Here is a 20,741-nt window from a genome sequence, read left to right on the forward strand (position 1 = left end):
ACGAATTGGGAAGTCCGTTGCTTTCAATGGGAAACCTGTGGCGTCAACAACAGACACGAATTTTATCAGTAGGAAATCGTGCCGAAGAAGTCTTATTCCGAACACATCGCGATATTTGGCATCAGGTCACGTGTGCCAGATGTTGATAAATGTAGTCGTAAATATGCTGTCCAAATATTGTTTGTTATCATGTCTTTTCTGTTTGTCGATATTAATCAGATTAGCTCTCTCATGTTCAGTCACTGCATTATATCTGTCATCTCCACGGAGGCTTTCCGTTTTATTGCTTTCTAATTCAAAACACCTTTCTAAACAAGGGTGATTAACCACTGTCTGTCACGTGACGTGATATAGGCCTAGACCTTCAATCAGTTAATCATATTCATATCAGGTTCAAAGTAGTACAATTAGTTCCAAAGTGGTATTTGTAGTAGAAGCACCGTAAAAACAACACTTACCATGCTTTTACCACAGTAACCTATAGTTTTACTGTGATGTTTGATGTTTGCAATTTTTTTGATTGAAAGATCAAGGATAAACAATGCAGATTTATTTTTTACAGCCATTTTTTTGTTACATGTGTGTCCTGAGTTTCCCCCCGTCACTGTGTATTTGGTTTAGTCCTGTGTCTCAGTTTTCCCGCTCCTCGTTAGTTCTCAGTTCCTTCACCTGTGTCTAGTTAATTTGCCCCAGCTGTGTCTTGTTCCCCTATCTGTTCTCTGTGTATGTAAACCCTGTGTTCTCCCTCACTACTTGTCGGTTCTCGTTTGTTTTTGGTGTGGTAATGTTTCCTGGATTCCTGTTTCAAGTTATATTTAGTAAAGATTATTAAATTTGATCTGCTGACTGCAGCCTCTTCATCTGCCTGCACCACACCCGTAACAGAAGAACCGACCTTAACATCGATGGATGCAGCAGTCCAAATCCTTCTCCTGTCCCAGGAGGATCAGTCCCTCGAGGCCCACACACAGAGGTATTTGGACTTGGTACCTCTAGTTCATTATGATGACACCAGCCTCTGTGTGTTCTTCCGGGCAGGCCTCGGAGATGGGCCTCGAGGGAACTTCGCGGCCTACATAGAGTGGGTGCTGGTGGCCTGTGGATCGCCGCTCACAGTGGGCCCCACCCAGCCAGAGACCGTCCAGCCAGAGACCGTCCAGCCAGAGACCGTCCAGCCAGAGACCGTCCAGCCAGAGACCGTCCAGCCAGAGACCGTCCAGCCAGAGACCGTCCAGCCAGAGACCGTCGCCTGCCCGCCAGAGCCCGTCGCCTGCCCGCCAGAGCCAGAGCCCGTCGCCTGCCCGCCAGAGCCAGAGCCCGTCGCCTGCCCGCCAGAGCCAGAGCCCGTCGCCTGCCCGCCAGAGCCAGAGCCCGTCGCCTGCCCGCCAGAGCCTGAGCCCGTCGCCTGCCCGCCAGAGCCTGAGCCCGTCGCCTGCCCGCCAGAGCCTGAGCCCGTCGCCTGCCCGCCAGAGCCTGAGCCCGTCGCCTGCCCGCCAGAGCCTGAGCCCGTCGCCTGCCCGCCAGAGCCTGAGCCCGTCGCCTGCCCGCCAGAGCCTGAGCCCGTCGCCTGCCCGCCAGAGCCTGAGCCCATCGCCTGCCCGCCAGAGCCTGAGCAAGTCACGCCTGCCGAGCCAGCGCCCCACGTCAGCCCTGCAGAGACTTCTCCGCAGGTCCCGTCCAGCCCTACAGAGCCTTCTCCGCTGGTCCCGTCCAGCCCTACAGGGCCTTCTCCGCTGGTCCCGTCCAGCCCTACAGAGCCTTCTCCGCTGGTCCCGTCCAGCCCTAAAGAGCCTTCTCCGCTGGTCCCGTCCAGCCCTACAGGGCCTTCTCCGCTGGTCCCGTCCAGCCCTACAGAGCCTTCTCTGCTGGTCCCGTCCAGCCCTACAGAGCCTTCTCCGCTGGTCCCGTCCAGCCCTTCCAAGCCTGTCCTTATGCACGTCTCTGAGCCTGGCAATCCCCCCAAGAAAATTTGGGGGGGGGGGGATATAGGCCACCCGAAGGTGTGTCTCCGCCATGGCCGCCCGAAGGTGCGTCTCCGCCATGGCCGCCCGAAGGTGCGTCTCCGCCATGGCCGCCCGAAGGTGCGTCTCCGCCATGGCCGCCCGAAGGGGATTCTCCGCCATGGCCGCCCGAAGGGGATTCTCCGCCATGGCCGCCCGAAGGGGATTCTCCGCCATGGCCGCCCGAAGGGGATTCTCCGCCATGGCCGCCCGAGGGGTGTTTCCTACTCCGCCATGGCCCCCTGACCAGCCTGCTCCGCCCTGGAGGCTTCCTGCTCAGGGTAGGCCACGCCCTCGTCAGCCTCCAGGGCGCCCGCCCCCCCACCCCTATTGAAGTTATATGGCGCGAGGAAGCGCCTTTTTGGAGGGGGCGTTATGTTACATGTGTGTCCTGAGTTTCCCCCCGTCACTGTGTATTTGGTTTAGTCCTGTGTCTCAGTTTTCCCGCTCCTCGTTAGTTCTCAGTTCCTTCACCTGTGTCTAGTTCATTTGCCCCAGCTGTGTCTTGTTCCCCTATCTGTTCTCTGTGTATGTAAACCCTGTGTTCTCCCTCACTCCTTGTCGGTTCTCGTTTGTATTTGGTGTGGTAATGTTTCCTGGATTCCTGTTTCAAGTTATATTTAGTAAAGATTATTGAATTTGATCTGCTGACTGCTGCCTCTTCATCTGCCTGCACCACACCCGTAACATTTTTGATCATACCAGGGGTGCCATTAATTCTGACCACAACTATATATTGAAAAATACATTGAAAGATATGGAGGAAGCTATTTTTTAAATATGTAACTGACAATACATGTAATCAGAAATAATATAAGAATAATATTAATGTAGTCAGAAACAATATGACCCTCATCTTTTATCAAATATTTTCTCCCAAATCCCAATCCAAAACAGAACAAAGAGATCAATCCGAGATCCATCAGAGGTCAGATGAGGCACGAGACAGCATCTGCTGCTTGAGGTGCTGAACTTCTACACAAAACAGTATTCACTACTGTATCTTGACTAGGTGATGACCTTCCAAGTGAGGTGCGGGTAAGTGGCATGTTGTCATGGTGACCACATTCATAGTGTGATCGTATGTTAATTTACATAGCATAGGATGGGTGAAGAAATCTGAATTCTATGCATTCAGAAGCCGTTTGATGGGTCTGCAGCTGTCCAGAGTGCCTCAGACTCCGTCTGATTCACAATTAGATTCTCCCCCATCATTAGCGGCCCGCAAGGTCGACACGGGGTGCATCTCGCCTGCTCAGTAATCACCGTCGATGGGGCTGGATGGCCACTGCGCTCACTGATTGCAGAACTGCTCGGCAGACAAGCCGGGACTGGGTGTTGAAGAAATGCTGTTCCTCATCAAGGACTCGTGTAGTGTCATCAGCCGCTCACTGAAGACGATTATCTCACATGTCATCAGTCGTTAGGGGAACATAACAGACACAAGGACTTCGGCATTACGCGAGAGAGGAGAAAAGTGTCTGAATGTCATTAAAATGTAAAAGGCAGAGTGGCTGGATTGCGACTTTGGATGATGCGTCTGTTGACAGGTGCTGGGAGCACTTCACTCATCTTACGCCTTCTCAATGACTGTCTGCAACCATTACCTACATGAATTCAGCTGTAGTGCTATCTACCACAACATACCACAAATCGTTAATAGAACATAACGTTTCTGATCTGACCCTAAACAGGGCTTACGTTGTAGCCGTGTAGGATACAACAGGGCTAAATTCAAGGAAAATGTACTTTTTATGTTCCAATGTGGAAGTTGTTAAAGGGAGCTTTTTACCCCTATACTGTTCTTTTACTTATTCATTAAAAAAAAAACTGAATTCATCTCCTTGAACGAAACTCAGTCTTTGGTCTCAATATATATATATGAGAGTTTCAAAGTTTCCCATTATAACCTTGCAACATTTTACATAAAAAAAAAATGAAAAGGCATTTAGCCATTTTCAATTGACTTTTTCATTTTTAAAAACATTAAACAATCATTAAGCATTAAGCCTTAAAAAAATATATTTTTTAGAAATGTTGCAAAAAAAAAAAGCAAACTTCAAAGGGACCCTTAACATGCTTTAAAATTATACTATAACTAGTGCAATGCCCGTGCACAATCAGTTTTTGTGTGTTTTTAGTAATTGTTGGTTTGGTATGTTTGAGTTGCTGAATTGCCTAGGCTACTATTACACAGGAGCCTAAACTCTGAGAAAACGATAACGTTAAGCGCACCAGAATAAAATATAATATTCAGAATTAAACAGTGTACTTACTTTTCAAAAGTAGTGAATCGCTACTTTTTCAAAAGTAATGAATCGCTACTTTTTCAAAAGTAGTGAATCGCTACTTTTTCAAAAGTAGTGAATCGCTACTTTTTCAAAAATGAATCGCTACTTTTTCAAAAAAGAATCGATACTTTTTCAAAAAGAATCGTTACTTTTTCATATAGTTCTATACATAGTTTTTCATAGTTCTATACATAGTTTTTAAACAATAAACGTATAATTACATTGTAATAAACATATAATTACATTGTAACAAATGTATAATTACATTTTTTACACTACTTTTTTCAAAAAGAATTGCTACTTTTTTTTAAAAATCGCTACTTTTTCAGAAATAATGTAACAAAATAATAATGTAACAAATGTTTAATAATAATAATGATGTAACAAATGTATAATAACACTGTAATAAGTGTATAATTACATTGTAATAAACGTATAATAATACTAATATATAATTACATTGTAATAAACATATAATTATATTGTAATAAATGTATAATAACACTGTAATAAATGTATAGTTACATTGTAATAAATGTAGTTACATTGTAATAAATGTAGTTACATTGTAATAAATGTATAATTACATTGTAATACATGTATAATTACATTGTATTAAATGTATAATTACATTGTATTAAATGTATAATTACATTTTAATAAATGTATAAGACTAACAAATGTATAATTACATTATTTAACACTACTTTTTCAAAAAGAACCGCTACGTTTTTCATAGTTCTATACAGTTTTTAAACTATGTATAGTTACATTGTAATAAACGTATAATTACATTGTAATAAACATATAATTACATTGTATTAAATGTATAACATTTTTTTACACTACTTTTTTCAAAAAGAATCGCTACTTTTTCAAAAGTGAATCGCTACTTTTTCAAAAATGAATCGCTACTTTTTCAAAAGTGAATCGATAATTTTTCAAAAGTAGTGAATCGCTACTTTTTAAAAAATGAATCGCTACTTTTTCTTTAAAAAATCTATACTTTTTCGAAAGTGAATCGCTACTTTTTCAAAAATGAATCGATACTTTTTCGAAAGTGAATCGATACTTTTTCAAAAAAGAATCGATACTTTTTCAAAAAAGAATCGATACTTTTTCGAAAGTGAATCGCTACTTTTTCATAGTTCTATACATAGTTTTCATAGCTCTATACATAGTTTAGTCACTACTTTTTTCAAAAAGAATCGCTACTTTTTCAAAAAGAATCGCTACTTTTTTCAAAAGGAATGTAACAAAATAATAATGCAACAAATGTATAATAATAATGTAACAAATGTATAATAAGTAAGGAATAATTGACGACAGGCCGTTGAATTATTAGAAAAATAATGCACACCCGAGGTGGTAATGCGGTCCGCTTCGCGTCGTGACCGCATTACCACCTCGGGTGTGCATTATTTTTCAAATAATTCAACGGCCTGAAGTCAATTATTCCGCTTATACTACAGTTACCACACCTCGAAACATTGTTCAGATGATGCTTTTCAAGACTTTTGTCAAGTTTTTGTCATTAAAACGCTCTTGTATGTAGGACTAATTTCTTACGCATCTAATCCCATGCCTCCGTTGCTAATTCCAAAACGTCATTTTAGAGTTAGTAACGGAGGTTTGAGCCACTAATAGCAGACTAATGATGGGGACACACTTACGACTTGCTGAAACATTCGAAGACTGACTGTTTCCATCAACTGTAGCAACACAGACTGTGAATAGGCTAAGTTACAGATTGAACGCTCTGAACACGCGTTTGGGCATGATCAGTCATAAGTATCAAATTACATTCATAACTGGCCTTAGTCAGTGTGTCCCGGCTTTATGCAGTTATTAATGCCGTTATTAGAGAGAGAGAGAGAGAGAGAGAGAGAGAGAGAGAGAGAGAGAGAGAGAGATATGTTGTAATAATGAGACAGAAAAGCATGTGTGTCAATATTATTTATTTATTTATTAATTAAATTTGTTTTAATTCGTTCATTCTTGTTTTCTATAATTGACAGTAGATAACCCAATAAATGAAACACACAAAGCCCTTTTAACAAGTAGGCCTATCAATAATTATTTATTTGTTATATTATCTGGAATAATTACGAAAACCCAGCAGGACTATCAATTTATTTATATAGCCTATATTAAATTTAATTTTCTATTTAGCCTATAGATAGGACTACATACTTTATTTATTAAAATTAAACTGTATGTGTCCATTGATTGTGAAGTTAGACATCGAAAATTGCAGATCAAGCGCATGGGGCTGCATGTTTTTTTCTTGTTATGAATTGTATCCTATTTTCCGTTATTACAGTTAACTACGCGCAGTGATATGGAACTGTAATGCGGTCAAACCTGCCTGGAACTACTTTAGCCGTGCGTTTCCCTGAAAATAATTGCACACCTTAGAACGTTCTCAACCAATCAGAATCAAGCATTCAACAGCCCTGTAGTATAACACTGTAATAAACGTATAATAACACTGTAATAAATGTATAATTACACTAGGGCTGCAGCTATCGATTCTTTTTGTAATCGATTAATCTAGCACTTAATCGATCGATTAATCGAGTAATTGGATAAAACATTTTTTGTGTTTTTAAACAACCAAAACATAATGAAAATGATGTGGCTGTAAAATGATCATCAAGCATTTGGCTTTTATTTATCAAAAAAAAAAAAAACCTGGTATTTATTCCAACTCCAACATTTGGCTCCAAAACTAAGCCTATTTATTGCAATTTTTCCCCATTTAGTATAAGTGCCAACAATGTTCTATGCTCAATTACTTTGGTAGCCGATTAAAATGTCTTCCCCAAAAGTACGAGTGGATTTGGAGAAGCAGGCTGGGGAATTTCATTTTTTGTTGTTGTCTGTAAGTAACTATTTGGAAGACGTGACATACAAACAAGGTCTCGCAAAGACTGCAATACAATATTTGTTCCTTCATCACGTCACGGTGTATACAGTGAATGCATGCTGAAATTATTGTTGCGTGGCTACATAAAAGTTTAAGTATATGTGATGCATTGCCGCAATTGATCTGACTGGCGCGTGGTGAGAGAGAGAGGGTGCGTGCGTGCGTGTGTGTGAAGGGGTTCTTTTTTTAGGCTATACTCTCTTGCAATTGAACGTGAATACGTTTACTACTTAAAAACATCAAAGCTAAACATCATATCTAGTCAAATCGCATCACGACATCGCTACAAATACAGTATGGGATTAAAATCAGCGAAGTCAATGTATCAGGCTTATGTTGTGTTCACACCGAACGCGAGTAGATTACATACAAAGTCAATGCAAAGACGCGAATAGACGCATAATTCGTGCCGGGCGTCGCGACTGACGGGAATTGGGCTACGCGTTTGCCGCGAACGTGTTCCGCGCAAGTTTAAAAATTTGAACTCGAACGAATGTTCAAGCGTCTAACTAGACGCGATAAACGCGTATTTGACGCTCTATCCGCGTTCGGTGTGAACACCATTAGTTTACCTTGTTTCAGCGACGCTTGGTGAAACAGCACGGAGTGGATGTTTTCGGTTCAGATTCTGAATCATTGAAGTCGTACTGTTGTGGTATGCCAGGTCTACTTTGCAGTAGACACATTGCACCTTGTTCTCTTCCTTTTTAAGTATGTAATGATCCTAAACTTTAGACATTCTCTGCCGTTTATAAACATCTTTACTCTCCGCCATCGCGCCAACTAAATTAAAAATGTATCACGCGCTATAGTATAGATCCGCGCGTATAGTGCGCGTCATAGGAATTTAACGAGGCTTCGAGGCAGAGTTTTTGCCTCGAGGAATTTTTGTAATCAAGTTAATCGAGTAACTCGATGAATCGTTTCAGCCCTAAATTACACTGTAATAAACGTATAATTATATTGTAATGTATAATTACATTGTAATAAATGTTTAATAACACTGTAATAAATGTATAATTATATTGTAATAAACGTATAATTACATTGTAATAAATGTATAATAAGACTAACAAATGTATAATTACATTATTTTACACTATTTTCAAAAATCGCTACTTTTTTCAAAAAGAATCGCTACTTTTTCAAAAAGAATCGCTACTTTTTCAAAAAGAATCTCTACTTTTTCAAAAATGAATCGCTACTTTTTCATAGTTCTATACATTAGGGGTGTAACGATACACGTATTCGTATTGAACCGTTCGGTACGAGGCTTTCGGTTCGGTTTTCGGTACGCATTGTTAAATCGAACGGTTCGTTGGACCATTTTTCCTGCCGACCAAAATTTAGTTATTTCAAATGTAGGCGCGTCGCGTGTGGCAAGCGCGCTCATAATGTAAGAGACGCTGGCGTGACCACAACATTGCCCAACATCAAATGGCAAATGTAATGTAAGCGGAACGGAACTGAGCTACTCGATATTGTGTGGTTGACGGACCGTTTATCAGTTTGGACCTATACTACAACACTATACTATACAACACTATACTACACAGCGAAATCCAGTAATGAAAAAAATTTCATTCGCCACTGAAGTAATAACATCGCTGCGAGATCTAGTGAGAAACATTCACATTTCTCCGTTATTTACGGATCAAACAGCGCTGACGTGGAAACCAGGAAGAAACATTGTGCCATGAATGAACTATTCAGTGTACACAGATCAGCAACATTCACCATGGATTTACTGTAGTAACACTACTAACTGTAACCATGCAAGTTTGGCAGGAATAGTAGGCTATAATGCTTTCAAGTAACATTACGTCGGTTTTATTTCGACATTATGAATACAATTGCTGCCCTCAAATGTTTATCTGAACTAAAATAACTACTATTTATAACTACTGTTTATAACTACTACAATATTACATTTAATTTTGTTCTGAGCTGTTTTTGTTTTATATGCTCCTAAGAAAAGTCAAGTATAGCTCCATCATTGCTCAAAGTAAAAAAATATCATACTTTATGATGTTAGTTTTAATAAAAATATGATTAAAAATATTAAAACAAAGAAATTTCTCTGGCATTTCTTTCTTTTTGCTGTATCGAAAACGTACCGAACCGTGACACAAGTGTATCGTATCGAACCGAACTGTGAATTTTGTGAACTGTTACACCCCTACTATACATAGTTTTTCATAGTTCTATACAGTTTTTTAACTATTTTCAAAAAGAATCGCTCTTTTTTCAAAAATGAATCGCTACTTTTTCAAAAAATGAATTGCTACTTTTTCGAAAAGAATCAATACTTTTTCATAGTTCTACAAAGTTTTTAAACTATGTATAGTTACATTGTAATAAACGTATAATAACACTAATGTATAGTTACATTGTAATAAACGTATAATTAATTGTAATAAATGTGTAATAACACGGTAATAAGTGTATAATTACATTGTAATAAACGTATAATTACATTGTATTAAACATATAATTACATTGTATTAAATGTATAATTACATTGTAATAAACGTATAATTACATTGTAATAAATGTACAATAACACTGTAATAAATGTATAATTATATTGTAATAAACGTATAATTACATGGTATTAAATGTATATTACATTGTAATAAACGTATAATTACATTGTATTAACCCTCTGGGGACCAAAAACGCACCCGTGCGTTTTGGCAGATTTTTTTCACATAGCAGAAAAATAGACTTAAACTACTCCATCATTTCTGGTCATACAGAGTTAAGACATATTAAAAAATAAACTGTTAAATGTCGACTTTTTTATGTGCCCACCTACAATCGAAATAAAATATTGTGCTTTTGTAAAATAAACAAATAAACTGCTTCTCCGTGTCCATGAACTTATTTTCTGGAGCACGTCTCTAAACTTAAAAAAAACTCAGCTATATTCACCCAGACATGAGCAATATATGTTTATGATCATTTAAGTTTGTACTTTTAAATTATCTAATTTAAAACTAAAATAAATATTCTCCGTTTATGTAATCTATATAAAAAGAGAGAGGTGTCTGCCTTTCTCATTATCGTTCTCGCATCTCATTATTTTGCTAATGTGACACGCCCACGGAGAGGGCGCGCTATTCAAACGCTAATGATCTGAAACAACACATTGAGACGTGTAAACGCCCACATATCAACTCGGTAAACACACTATATTTAGTCAGATCAATGTACTGTCGTCTTGCGCGGCTGTGAGGAATAATCCTGGGACATTTACCTACCTCAGAACTAGTGCTGGTTTATTTTCACTTCGAGGAGCGAGCTGAACTGTAAGTGTTTTATTCTTGTGCTTTGTTCTAATCGCGATATATAATAACGTTAGTGTCTGTAAACGCAAAAATAGCCTATACGGTTTAAATTTGAATCATGTTTCTGTGTGTGTGTGTGTGTGTGTGTGTGACTAGTTTTGAATAGATTATAAAGTTTTAACTCTAAAATAGACATCAAATAAGCTTTTGTTAGCAGTTTCTGCTCATATGTTAAATATGTAGTATGTTTTGTGAATAAACTAATCAACTAAGATGTTATAGGCTAGTGTTTGTTCCAATGCAATCTATATCAAAATATTGAATCCTTAACTTTGAAATATGTATGATAAAATGTATATGTCCCACTAAGACAGTTATGGAAAAAGACAATTTTCTTTTCAAGATGTTTCCAACTCTAACTTTGAACCAATTCTGTAGAATGGACCATATAACCTATTTGAACAGGATTTGTTTCCAGGTATGACTAAAAATGTGCTTTTGACTTTCATTTATATTTTGATTATATATATATATATATATATATATATATATATATATATATATATATATATATATATATATATATATATATATGTATGTATGTATGTATGTGTGTGTGTGTGTGTGTGTGTGTGTGTGTATATTGTCCTTGCATTCTTTCTTGTGTGACACACCTGAATGAAAGACTCATTAATATGTGGATCGTCTTTGTCTTCTCAACCACCTAATTATTCACAATGGGGTTGGGCCGTTCACGCCCCAAAATAATCTATTGTGTTATGTGAATAATTAGACAGGATGATTTTCACATCATTTTGAAGCCAGAACTCGAAGCGACAACATCCATTAGTCAAAAGTCTTGTGGACACATATTTAGTATGTGTTTTGTGGTCTTATTTCAGCAACATTCATTTTTATTTTTTTTCAATAACCACGCATAAACATTCTCTTAAAAATACAAACATGTACATACATGTTGCTCACATATTATGGTAGCCCCGTTTGTGCTATATAGAGTAAATTTACACCTTTGCCATTAACATGTTTACAAATAACTGAAAAAAGCACAAATGTCAGTGCATGTCAAAACATCCCAAGGGCCCCAAAAACACCTTGGTCCCCAGAGGGTTAAATGTATGATTACATTGTAATAAACGTATAATTACATTTTAATAAATGTATAATAACACTGTAATAAATGTATAATTACATTGTAATAAACGTATAATTACATTGTATTAAATGTGTAATTTCATTGTAATAAACGTATAAGACTGTAACAAATGTATAATTACATTATTTTACGCTACTTTTTTCAAAAAGAATCGCTACTTTTTTCAAAAAGAATCGCTACTTTTTTCCAAAAAGAATCGCTATTTTCAAAAAGGATTGCTACTTTTTCAAAAAGGATCGCTACTTTTCTTTTTGAAAAAGTAGCGATCCTTTTTCAAAAAGTAGCAATCCTTCAAAGTGTGCTTCTTTTACCGATATATTTACCGATATCTTTTGCATTTCTAATCCAAACAATGTCAAACTCAGCACTGCACTTACTCGTGCCCGTAGCAAGACACCTGTCAAGTTTGAAATCCATCGGACTAACGGTTCTAGAGATATTCGATTAACAGACAGACAGACAGACAGACGTTCCTGTAATTTATAGATAGATGTCTTCATGCTGGTTCAGTTATGTTAAATAATCATTTTAACAAAACTTAAATACACAATTTTAAAAATGTTTCAAAAAGAAAATAGCTAACTTCAAAGGTGACCCTTAACATTATTCTAAAAAACATGTAAATTAAATAAAATCATAAGACTCCATGGGCATTTTTATGATGAATTTATATTTTTTCTAGTTCTAGATCTAAAAATGTTTATAGGGTAGAAATCCAGGGTCCTTAATCCAAATCAATAAATCAATATATTATAATTAAATATTTGGTATGTAGTATAATAAATAATCATAATAATAACAACAACAACAACAATGCATGTATATTCAGCAAATGGGTCACCTGAATCTAAAACTCCTGAAGAAACCTACCCCCAAGCACATCACCACCACCAGCAGAGGGAGATGTTGCTACTATGATCCCGAAAAATTGCTGAGAATTTACCTTGAGTGGAATTCATTCTGAATCTGTACAAGAACATATTATTTGAGCAGAAACACCCTCACACATGCCACACATTCTTCTCATGCTTCTCATTCGTCACACCATTTCATTAATCTTCAAAATGAAGAACTATGAGAAGAATCTCAGGGCCGTATTTAATACCCAAATTGCTTTTGCTCAGTGGTGCTCATTAGTCAGTATATGAGTCACTAGATAAAGAGAAAGATGCAAACAGCAAAAACACTGATTTATTAGTCATTTCAAAAAATTGTAAATAAAGCAAAGCCTGCACTGGCCAGAAAATTTGCCTCTGAGTTCAACATGCAATACCCAAAAGCACACTCAGGGTTTGGAATTAATCCAAACTGCCTGTGAGGCCCAAAGCAAGACAACAGCCATGTATGACTTTACCAGCGTCTGCTGTGGGTCAGCAGCTGGGGTTTGGTTGGTATGGAGACACAACTGACTATCAAGAATCTGCATCAACTGAACGGATAAAGAGCAGAGCACGACCCGGCCATATAGGGATGGTTTAGGTTTAGGATTAGAAAGTGTTGCCAGATATGTAAGCATAGGAAATGCGAATAACAAACACGCACACACAAATACCCTGACAGACTATAAACACAAAATGGCTGGCGCGCACTCACACACATATAATCTCCAAAAGTCTACAGCACTATTTTTAACTGGATAAAAGAATGAAAATGTAAAAAGCCCCCTGAGGGAAACTGATAGTGCTTGCTGATCCAAGGATAAGTACATTTAAAAAGAAACAAGCACAAACAAATGCTGTTTGATGTTTTTTTTTTTTGCATTTAAGTAATTAGCAGTTTCCCTTTTGAAATGGCTTCAATTATTATTATTATTTTATTTATTTAATAGCAAAAAAGTACACAACACAAAATGCCTTGGAAAGAAGGATATAGGCGAGAGAGAAACTGAACGATTGAAATGAGACAAAGGAGTGAAGAGAAGGGATGGGGTGAGGGGTGTCCATTTGTCTTCAGACGAGGAGGGAGGTGCCAGATTCTGGAAGGTTTGGATACCCTATTGATGCCCCCAAAAAGCATCCACCATGCAGCCCCCCTTTCCCCCACTTTTTTTCCTTTATCCTTCGATTCCATCCTTTATTTCTACCCCCTCCATTCTTATCCTTCCACAAGCTTCTCTCACTCACAGTCTTTAGAAGAAGTCAGCTCGGTAAGTAAAAAGCTCAATATGAAACTTTACAGCTCTGTTTTCTAGAATACAAGTGCTTGAGTGGCGTATAAGGAGGGGTAACACATCATATCTGTGCTAGTTTTGTTTATTAGGATAACGAGGATGGGATGTGATTTGGTTTATCAGGTTGTTGTTATATTAAATTGATGCATACAGACTCATGCAGATCTATTCCAATTTAATGAATACAATTATAACTATATAAATAACAAATTATAAAAAATAAAAGGTAATTGGTTTAAATTTGAAATTTGAAAAGGGTTTATTATTTTAAAATTACATAAATTATTATTAAATTCAATTCTTAAAATCATATGAAATGATATATATTTAAAATATTTTAAGACTCAATTATTTAGTCTGCATCATGTCAGTGGAATTTTAGTATAATTGAGAAGCTATTATAGTTAAGACTTTGAATTCGTTTTTATTTTTATATTTTCTTATATTTTAATCAAAGTTTTAGCTATATTATTGTGTGTTTTGTCTTATTGTCTTTATAGAGTATTCTAATTTTTAGTTATTTTAGTACAGTTAACCCAAATGAAAAGGAGAAATGCTGCATTGGCAGCTATTTGAAATAAAATAAGTAAATATAATAGAAAATATAACAAATATAAAATAAAGTAAATAAAATATAAAATAATAGAAAATATTTTATTTCAGTTAACGTTTATTTGAATCAAAATAACAAACATGTTTTTTTATGGGTTTTAGTTAACTATAACCCTTCATCATGCATTAATGTTTTTCCTCTCTAATTTTGCAGGTGCTGATTTCTCTTTTCTGAGGGTGCTGTGTGTGTGCCCTAAACCAGAGATTTCTTCCTTTCTATAACCTTAAACACACAGCCATGCGAGGGCGGAGTCTATTCTTCATCTTTTCCCTACTCTTCCTCCTCCTATCATTCTCTGAGGCAAAAAAGAAGTCCAAACAACCATCAGATGCAGTGACTGGATCCGAAAGTACTGCCATAAATCCCTCGCTGGGGTCCGGTCAACTAAGCACTAAGGATGGGCACCGCTGCACCTGGGAGACGTTAGAGAGAGGAGCTAACATTCTTCTCCAGGTGAGCTGTTCTGCCCCTGAGGAGGAGGTGCTCAAACCTCCCTACACATGCCAGTTTGCTGGAAAACCTCAGGAATGCTCCGTGTACAGCACCCAGTCCTCCCAGTACTGGAAACAAGTGGTGAGCAAACTGAAGAAGCGAAAGAATGCTTGCGAGGGGGAGAAAGTCCTGAAAACACGCCTGTGTAAGAGAGCACCCAGCGCATCTCACATGAAACTCACAGAGAGAAGCGGAGAAGAGACGACCACACACATTAGCGAGGGAACGCAAGAAGAGAGCAAGCGCAAAACAGAGGCGCCCGTGAGGAAAGAAAAAGAAGTACAGAAAGAGAAGGAAGAGGAGGTGAAGAAAGAAGAGGATGAGGGGTTCGGAGAAGTACTGAATGATGGAGTCTCAGACATGGGGCCTGCTGTGAGCTACTGCGGAGAGGGATGGCATTCTGTCTGCAGCTTTTTTGTCAAGTTTTTTGATGGTTAAAAAATCTGCTATCAATGCTTTTTCGGACCCAGTGGAGGATAAGAATGTTGATGAATGAAAAAAAGACGGAAAGACAACGCTGTCGGGTGTCAAAAAACGACTTAGAAGAAGCTTACCAGCTAGTCTGCACCCTAAAAACATCATGGATAAAAACAGTCCTGTTGTGAAGAGGAAGACATAGACACAGAAAAAAGTAGTTTATGAGTAATATTTAACAAACACACTAATCACATTGCTTAAACAAAATGTATTGTGTATATTGCAACTAAACCTGATTTCCCTTTTTGTAGATAACGACTAATTGTGATTTGAATTCCACACATGACCTTTGAATTTTTATTCATTGTGAAAATTGTTGTATATGATTTTTGCAAATACTCAAATCAATCAAAAACAAATTTAATTAATTACGTATGCATATATTTTTTAACTAAAAATTTTGCCTAGATATATGGCAGAAAGTCTTTTTATCATTCATGCTCAACACAGCTAGATGATAAGATTAAAAGTCCTTCAGAGCTCACACAAGATGAATAAAAGAACCTTACATAACTATTTATATTGTGTATTTATGTGTATATAGATGTGTATAGGTGTTTGCCAGTAGATATGTGGTATTCAGACAGCATAGCTTTCTCCGTTGTGCATCAATAGTCAGCTTGCCATATCAGGGGTCTAAAATGACAGTCACAGATAATATAACAGCACATAGTTCAAATCGATAAAATGTGCCATTTAAGTGGCATTCACTTTCCCCCTGATGACCCAAAACTATAACAAGGGGAAAATATTGTGCAATAAATTGCTCTTTTGTTCATGGGTTTTCTATAGTCTTACAACCGGAGCTACAGCTTAGATACAGATACTTCTGTTGAAGGCTTAACTCACACGTCTAACAGTGAAAGATTACAATATTATGCTCATTGTCACAAATGGATTTTTGCCAATAGACTCAGTGTCAGGGTTAAATACAGCAGATTCATCTTTTCACCTCATGCTGTTAGAAACTATATTATTATATCTATATTATGATATATAAACTATATACACGTTGGACATCCTAACAACACTAATTGGATTATATATATATATATATATATATATATATATATATATATTAGTGCTGGGCAACGATTAAATTTTTTAATCGCGATTAATCGCATGATTTTCTTGCGATTAATCGCGATTAATCGCATTGTTACGCGCAAACTTTAATAATGAATTCTAAAGTAGTGTATTACTCACTTTTGATTTAAATGTACTGCTATATACACAAAAGTGTAATAACATGTGGTTTGCAAAAACTTTAAACAAATAAGGTGCTTTATACCAGCAGTATTCCCTTTACACAGCAATAAAATATTTATTGTAAATCTCAACCTAAACATTAATGTAATCAAATCAAATATTAAAACAAAGCTATTTGCCACTGCCAGGGCATTACCTTTTATCTAGCTTGTTAAAACGAGTCCAGTTTTCTTGGGTTTTTTCTTAACAGGTATCAACAGGTGTCTTTTAGCAGCAGAAACAGTCTATAGTCAGATGTCATGAGATAAGTCGACCAACGTTACTTCTCTGATAGTAGCTTAGGTTTGGTCATGCCATGGTTTCCCACGTACACTAAGATTGCATTAAACAGAGATAAAGCCCAATTTATACTTCTGCGTCGAACTTACGTCGTACCCTGACTTGCACCTCTCCAAAAATGTAACAACGCGTCAATTCTACGCGTACCGCAAGCGCTGTGATTGCTAGAACCGCTCCACGGGTTTCACATGCTCCCTCTGCATGTGTAATTGCGCGTCAACGCGGCCAACGACGCAGAAGTAAAATCAACCAACGTAGTGTATAGCGACACTACGAACAATACAATACACTACGAACGACACAGAAGTATAAATCAGCCTTTGAGTGAGGTGAATTGGTCGAGCACAAGGTGCAGCGACAAGCGGGTGCGTTCTGTGAAACTGTTGCGGTCATGCTCGCCTCACGCGCTCGCCTCACGCACGCGTCCGCCCGTTGCTGAAGTTGAATTGTCTAAAAGGACTTTGATTGTCTATAACTTTTTGTACACGACGCGCAGTACAAATCATTGGAAGAGAGACTGATCCTCGGCTCGCTGTTTGTGAGTTTCCAATATTTAAAAAGTTATCAGGACATCAACAGAAGAGAATTCACATTGCAGAGCATCCCCGCTAAACTAAACGCAGGCACATCAGGTAAAGTTATGTATAATTTTAATTTAAGTTAAAAAGACTACAGCTGCGTAGCGCACAGAAGCCGTTGCCGTGGTTACTATCCATAGAGCGCCTGTCATTCACTCGCGGAGCACTGTCTCCCTTTCTGTTCACCTGAGAGAACCTGCCAAAGCCCCTCCACTGCTGGTTTGGGTGGGTTATTTGCTGGCTGACCAACATCCCACCCCTCCTGTGATCATGGTTTGACTGTAGGCCTATGTCCTATTCAGAGCCAGTGTGCAACGGACTTTTAAAATTAAAAAAATAAAAAAACTGCGTTAACGTGCGATAAAAAATTGTCGGCATTAATTAATAAATGCGTTAACGCGATAATAACGCGTTAACTTGCCCAGTCCTGTAATATATATATATATATACAGTATATATATGATTTTAGGATGTCCAACGTGAATAGTCATATATTTGATATGATATTGATATTTTGTACTTTTGGGGGATCAGATATTACATGTCAATGCCAACATGAAAGACATGAGAGTTTTCAGCAATACTTTTTTCTCACTATACAAACTGCTATCTCACACAGAAAGAAAAAAGTAATATTTATTTAAAGGAACTAATCACCTTTTTACTCGGCCATGGAAAAGCGCTAAATATACAGATGATGTAGTTGGGTAGGTGTGTGCTTTCGTGGGGGTTAAATGAGAGGGAGATGGACGAGTATTGGTAAACAACCATATCAATTTGTCTGATATCATGTGTGAATACCGTTAAATTCCACAATAATAATCAGCTCTGCCTTCTCAACAAACATGAGAGTGAGGCCTAAGGCAAGAGCTTTAATCTTGTGTATAATCCCAAAGAGCTTTGATTTAGAATTAAACCCTGTATTAGGCTGTGTTTGATTTGTTAATTTGCTGCACGCAGAGAATACACGTACTCCAGAGACAGGATAGGAGAGGAACACAGTGTTGGGGTAGCCAATAACAAAAAATGGACGATCATGGCACTAGGCCTGGCGGCGTGAAGGAGAATGCACTTAACTATATTTGACAGTTTAGCGTGCTGCACAGTATTTAATCTGTTTCCATATATGCTAGTGGAGATTTTCCAGTAACAAAATACATTTTCAAAGCATAGCGGAGTTGTGTGACCAAACAGCGCTTAATGTCCAAGCAGAAGGGGAAAACCAAACGCACTCCCTCTTGTATAGTGTCGAAAAGTCTTATTTTCATCCTACATGGATCTTTATCACATGTAGCGTTAGAAAATCTGAATCATAAATGGTCCCCATCTTTTGAAAAATCTGATTAATTTTAGTGGTTCGTTTCTTCCTTAATGATCTCCTCTATGTAGCTTTGGAAAGTTCGATTAATTCTGTGAATCGGTTCATTCGGGCAGTTAATATACATGAACAGATTAAATATACACTGATTTCGAGTTCAGGCTATACTATGTACAATTAATATGGAAATTACACATTTTGTTCTATTTTATCTGTTCAAGGAGATGGGAGGAACATGAAACATGAAATGATGATGCCAACAGGGAACCAATACTGACTTTTTGTTCTTTGAGTTACTTTATATTAATAAACAAATTACATAAATATACTGTCAGCATACTTGTTCAGTTCACTCCGATTTAAATTTCAGAGGTGTGGAAATGACAATGTTTTTGAATATTACCAGAGTATTTTATAGACAGTGTGTTGTTCATTACAGACTGTGTTTGGAGACAGAATCTCAATGAGTTGCTTCAGCCCAGTCTATCAAACAAATACACACTCAAACACACACTCTCTTACACAGACACATCACTTACTAAACAGACTGGCTCTTAGTCAGTGCACATAAATCAAGTGTTTAAAACAGGCATTCAGCCAGATGCCCCTTTTAAGGCCCCCTTTCCCATCCTGATCTACAGGGAAACAACACTACCAGCCTCCCCAAAACCCAACTGGGACTCCTGAGAATCACACAAAGGGACTCAAGGCGCTTCCCACATCAGAACAGTTTTGTACAAAGTGGAGAAGTGACCCATTCAGACACCCTTGCAATGTTCTATTCTACAACCTGGCCTTACGCCACATTCACCCTCTTAAGCCTTACACCGATCCAATGGAAAACGGCAAAGAATGACACAAGACACATAATTAGTCCTGACATAGCAGAGGTTGGAAGCTGTGCCATGTGGAAATACGGGGCTCATGGGTAATTTGGTCAATAAGAAAATAACAAGACACCCCCAGTGACTGTTGACGAAGAGTTCATTTGTTCACCGTATCAGAATTTCTGCTGCCTCATGGAGTTCAGCTTTAAAACGCAGTGGGAAAAAACGTTACAAAGATTAAAACGCGCAAGTTTTTTGGATGCACTGCATCTTGTGTCAGTGAGCAAGCTTATTTGTAAAGATGATTTATGGAAACAGATTAAGCAGCCAACCCTATGACTTACAGTAAAATACTGAATATCTGTACACTACACACTAACAAATGCAACAAACATTTGTACAGTATATGGCTAGTCATTAAGTCTGATTCAATGCCTGTAAACTCTGATTAGAACAACAGTAGCCCCTGCTGGATGAGAGATATTAATGCAGACCTCTAAACCCGAGACCTCTAAAAGCTGTACTTTTCCTGCATGGTCGACCTGTGAGCTAGCTGTTGCAAGCAAGTAAACAAAAAGGAAAAGAAATGAAAGGAAAAAAATAGTTATTTATTTATTAAAATTCTATTTATCTGGGATAAGGCAAATCATTGTGCGAGTCTTCTCAATAGTATCAAATTAATTTGTGAAAAAGATAATTATCTTCTGTGGGTTTTGATGGGCCAGCATCCTCGGCTATTTTGTAGTCCCAGAGGTCATCCCGCTTCACAGCTGTTCTGTTTGAACAAGTTCAAATCAAACTGTTTAGTTCTGTAAAAATATTTGACTCAAAACCAAAAATGATATACATTTCTATACAATATAAACACAGCTAAACTTAGGTAAATGGTGATCACATTTTTAGTACAGTCATGAAAAATCCTTTGCATTTGTCCCTTTCAATTTGTAAAGTTGTAACATGCCAAATAACCCTGTAGCCTATGCCAGGCTTTTTTTAGACAGCTGGTTGGCGTGGTGCATTGACCCAAACAAACC

The 20,741-nt window shown here is 37.8% G+C and overlaps 1 protein-coding gene across 1 annotated transcript; it reads left to right on the plus strand.

Annotated features, from left to right (window-relative positions):
• The first annotated feature begins 13,725 nt into the window (after positions 1-13,725).
• Positions 13,726-15,494, plus strand: fgfbp3 (fibroblast growth factor binding protein 3). The gene is made up of 2 exons (XM_056264249.1): positions 13,726-13,830; positions 14,621-15,494. Exon 2 carries the CDS (start codon positions 14,705-14,707, stop codon positions 15,395-15,397), a length of 693 nt encoding a protein of 230 aa, XP_056120224.1. The 5' UTR covers positions 13,726-13,830; positions 14,621-14,704; the 3' UTR covers positions 15,398-15,494.
• Positions 15,495-20,741: the final 5,247 nt, after the last annotated feature.

This window comes from Rhinichthys klamathensis, unplaced genomic scaffold (assembly GCF_029890125.1).
Source record: "Rhinichthys klamathensis goyatoka isolate OS25496 unplaced genomic scaffold, OSU_Roscu_1.1 h1tg000220l_1, whole genome shotgun sequence".
NCBI lineage: Eukaryota > Metazoa > Chordata > Actinopteri > Cypriniformes > Leuciscidae > Rhinichthys > Rhinichthys klamathensis.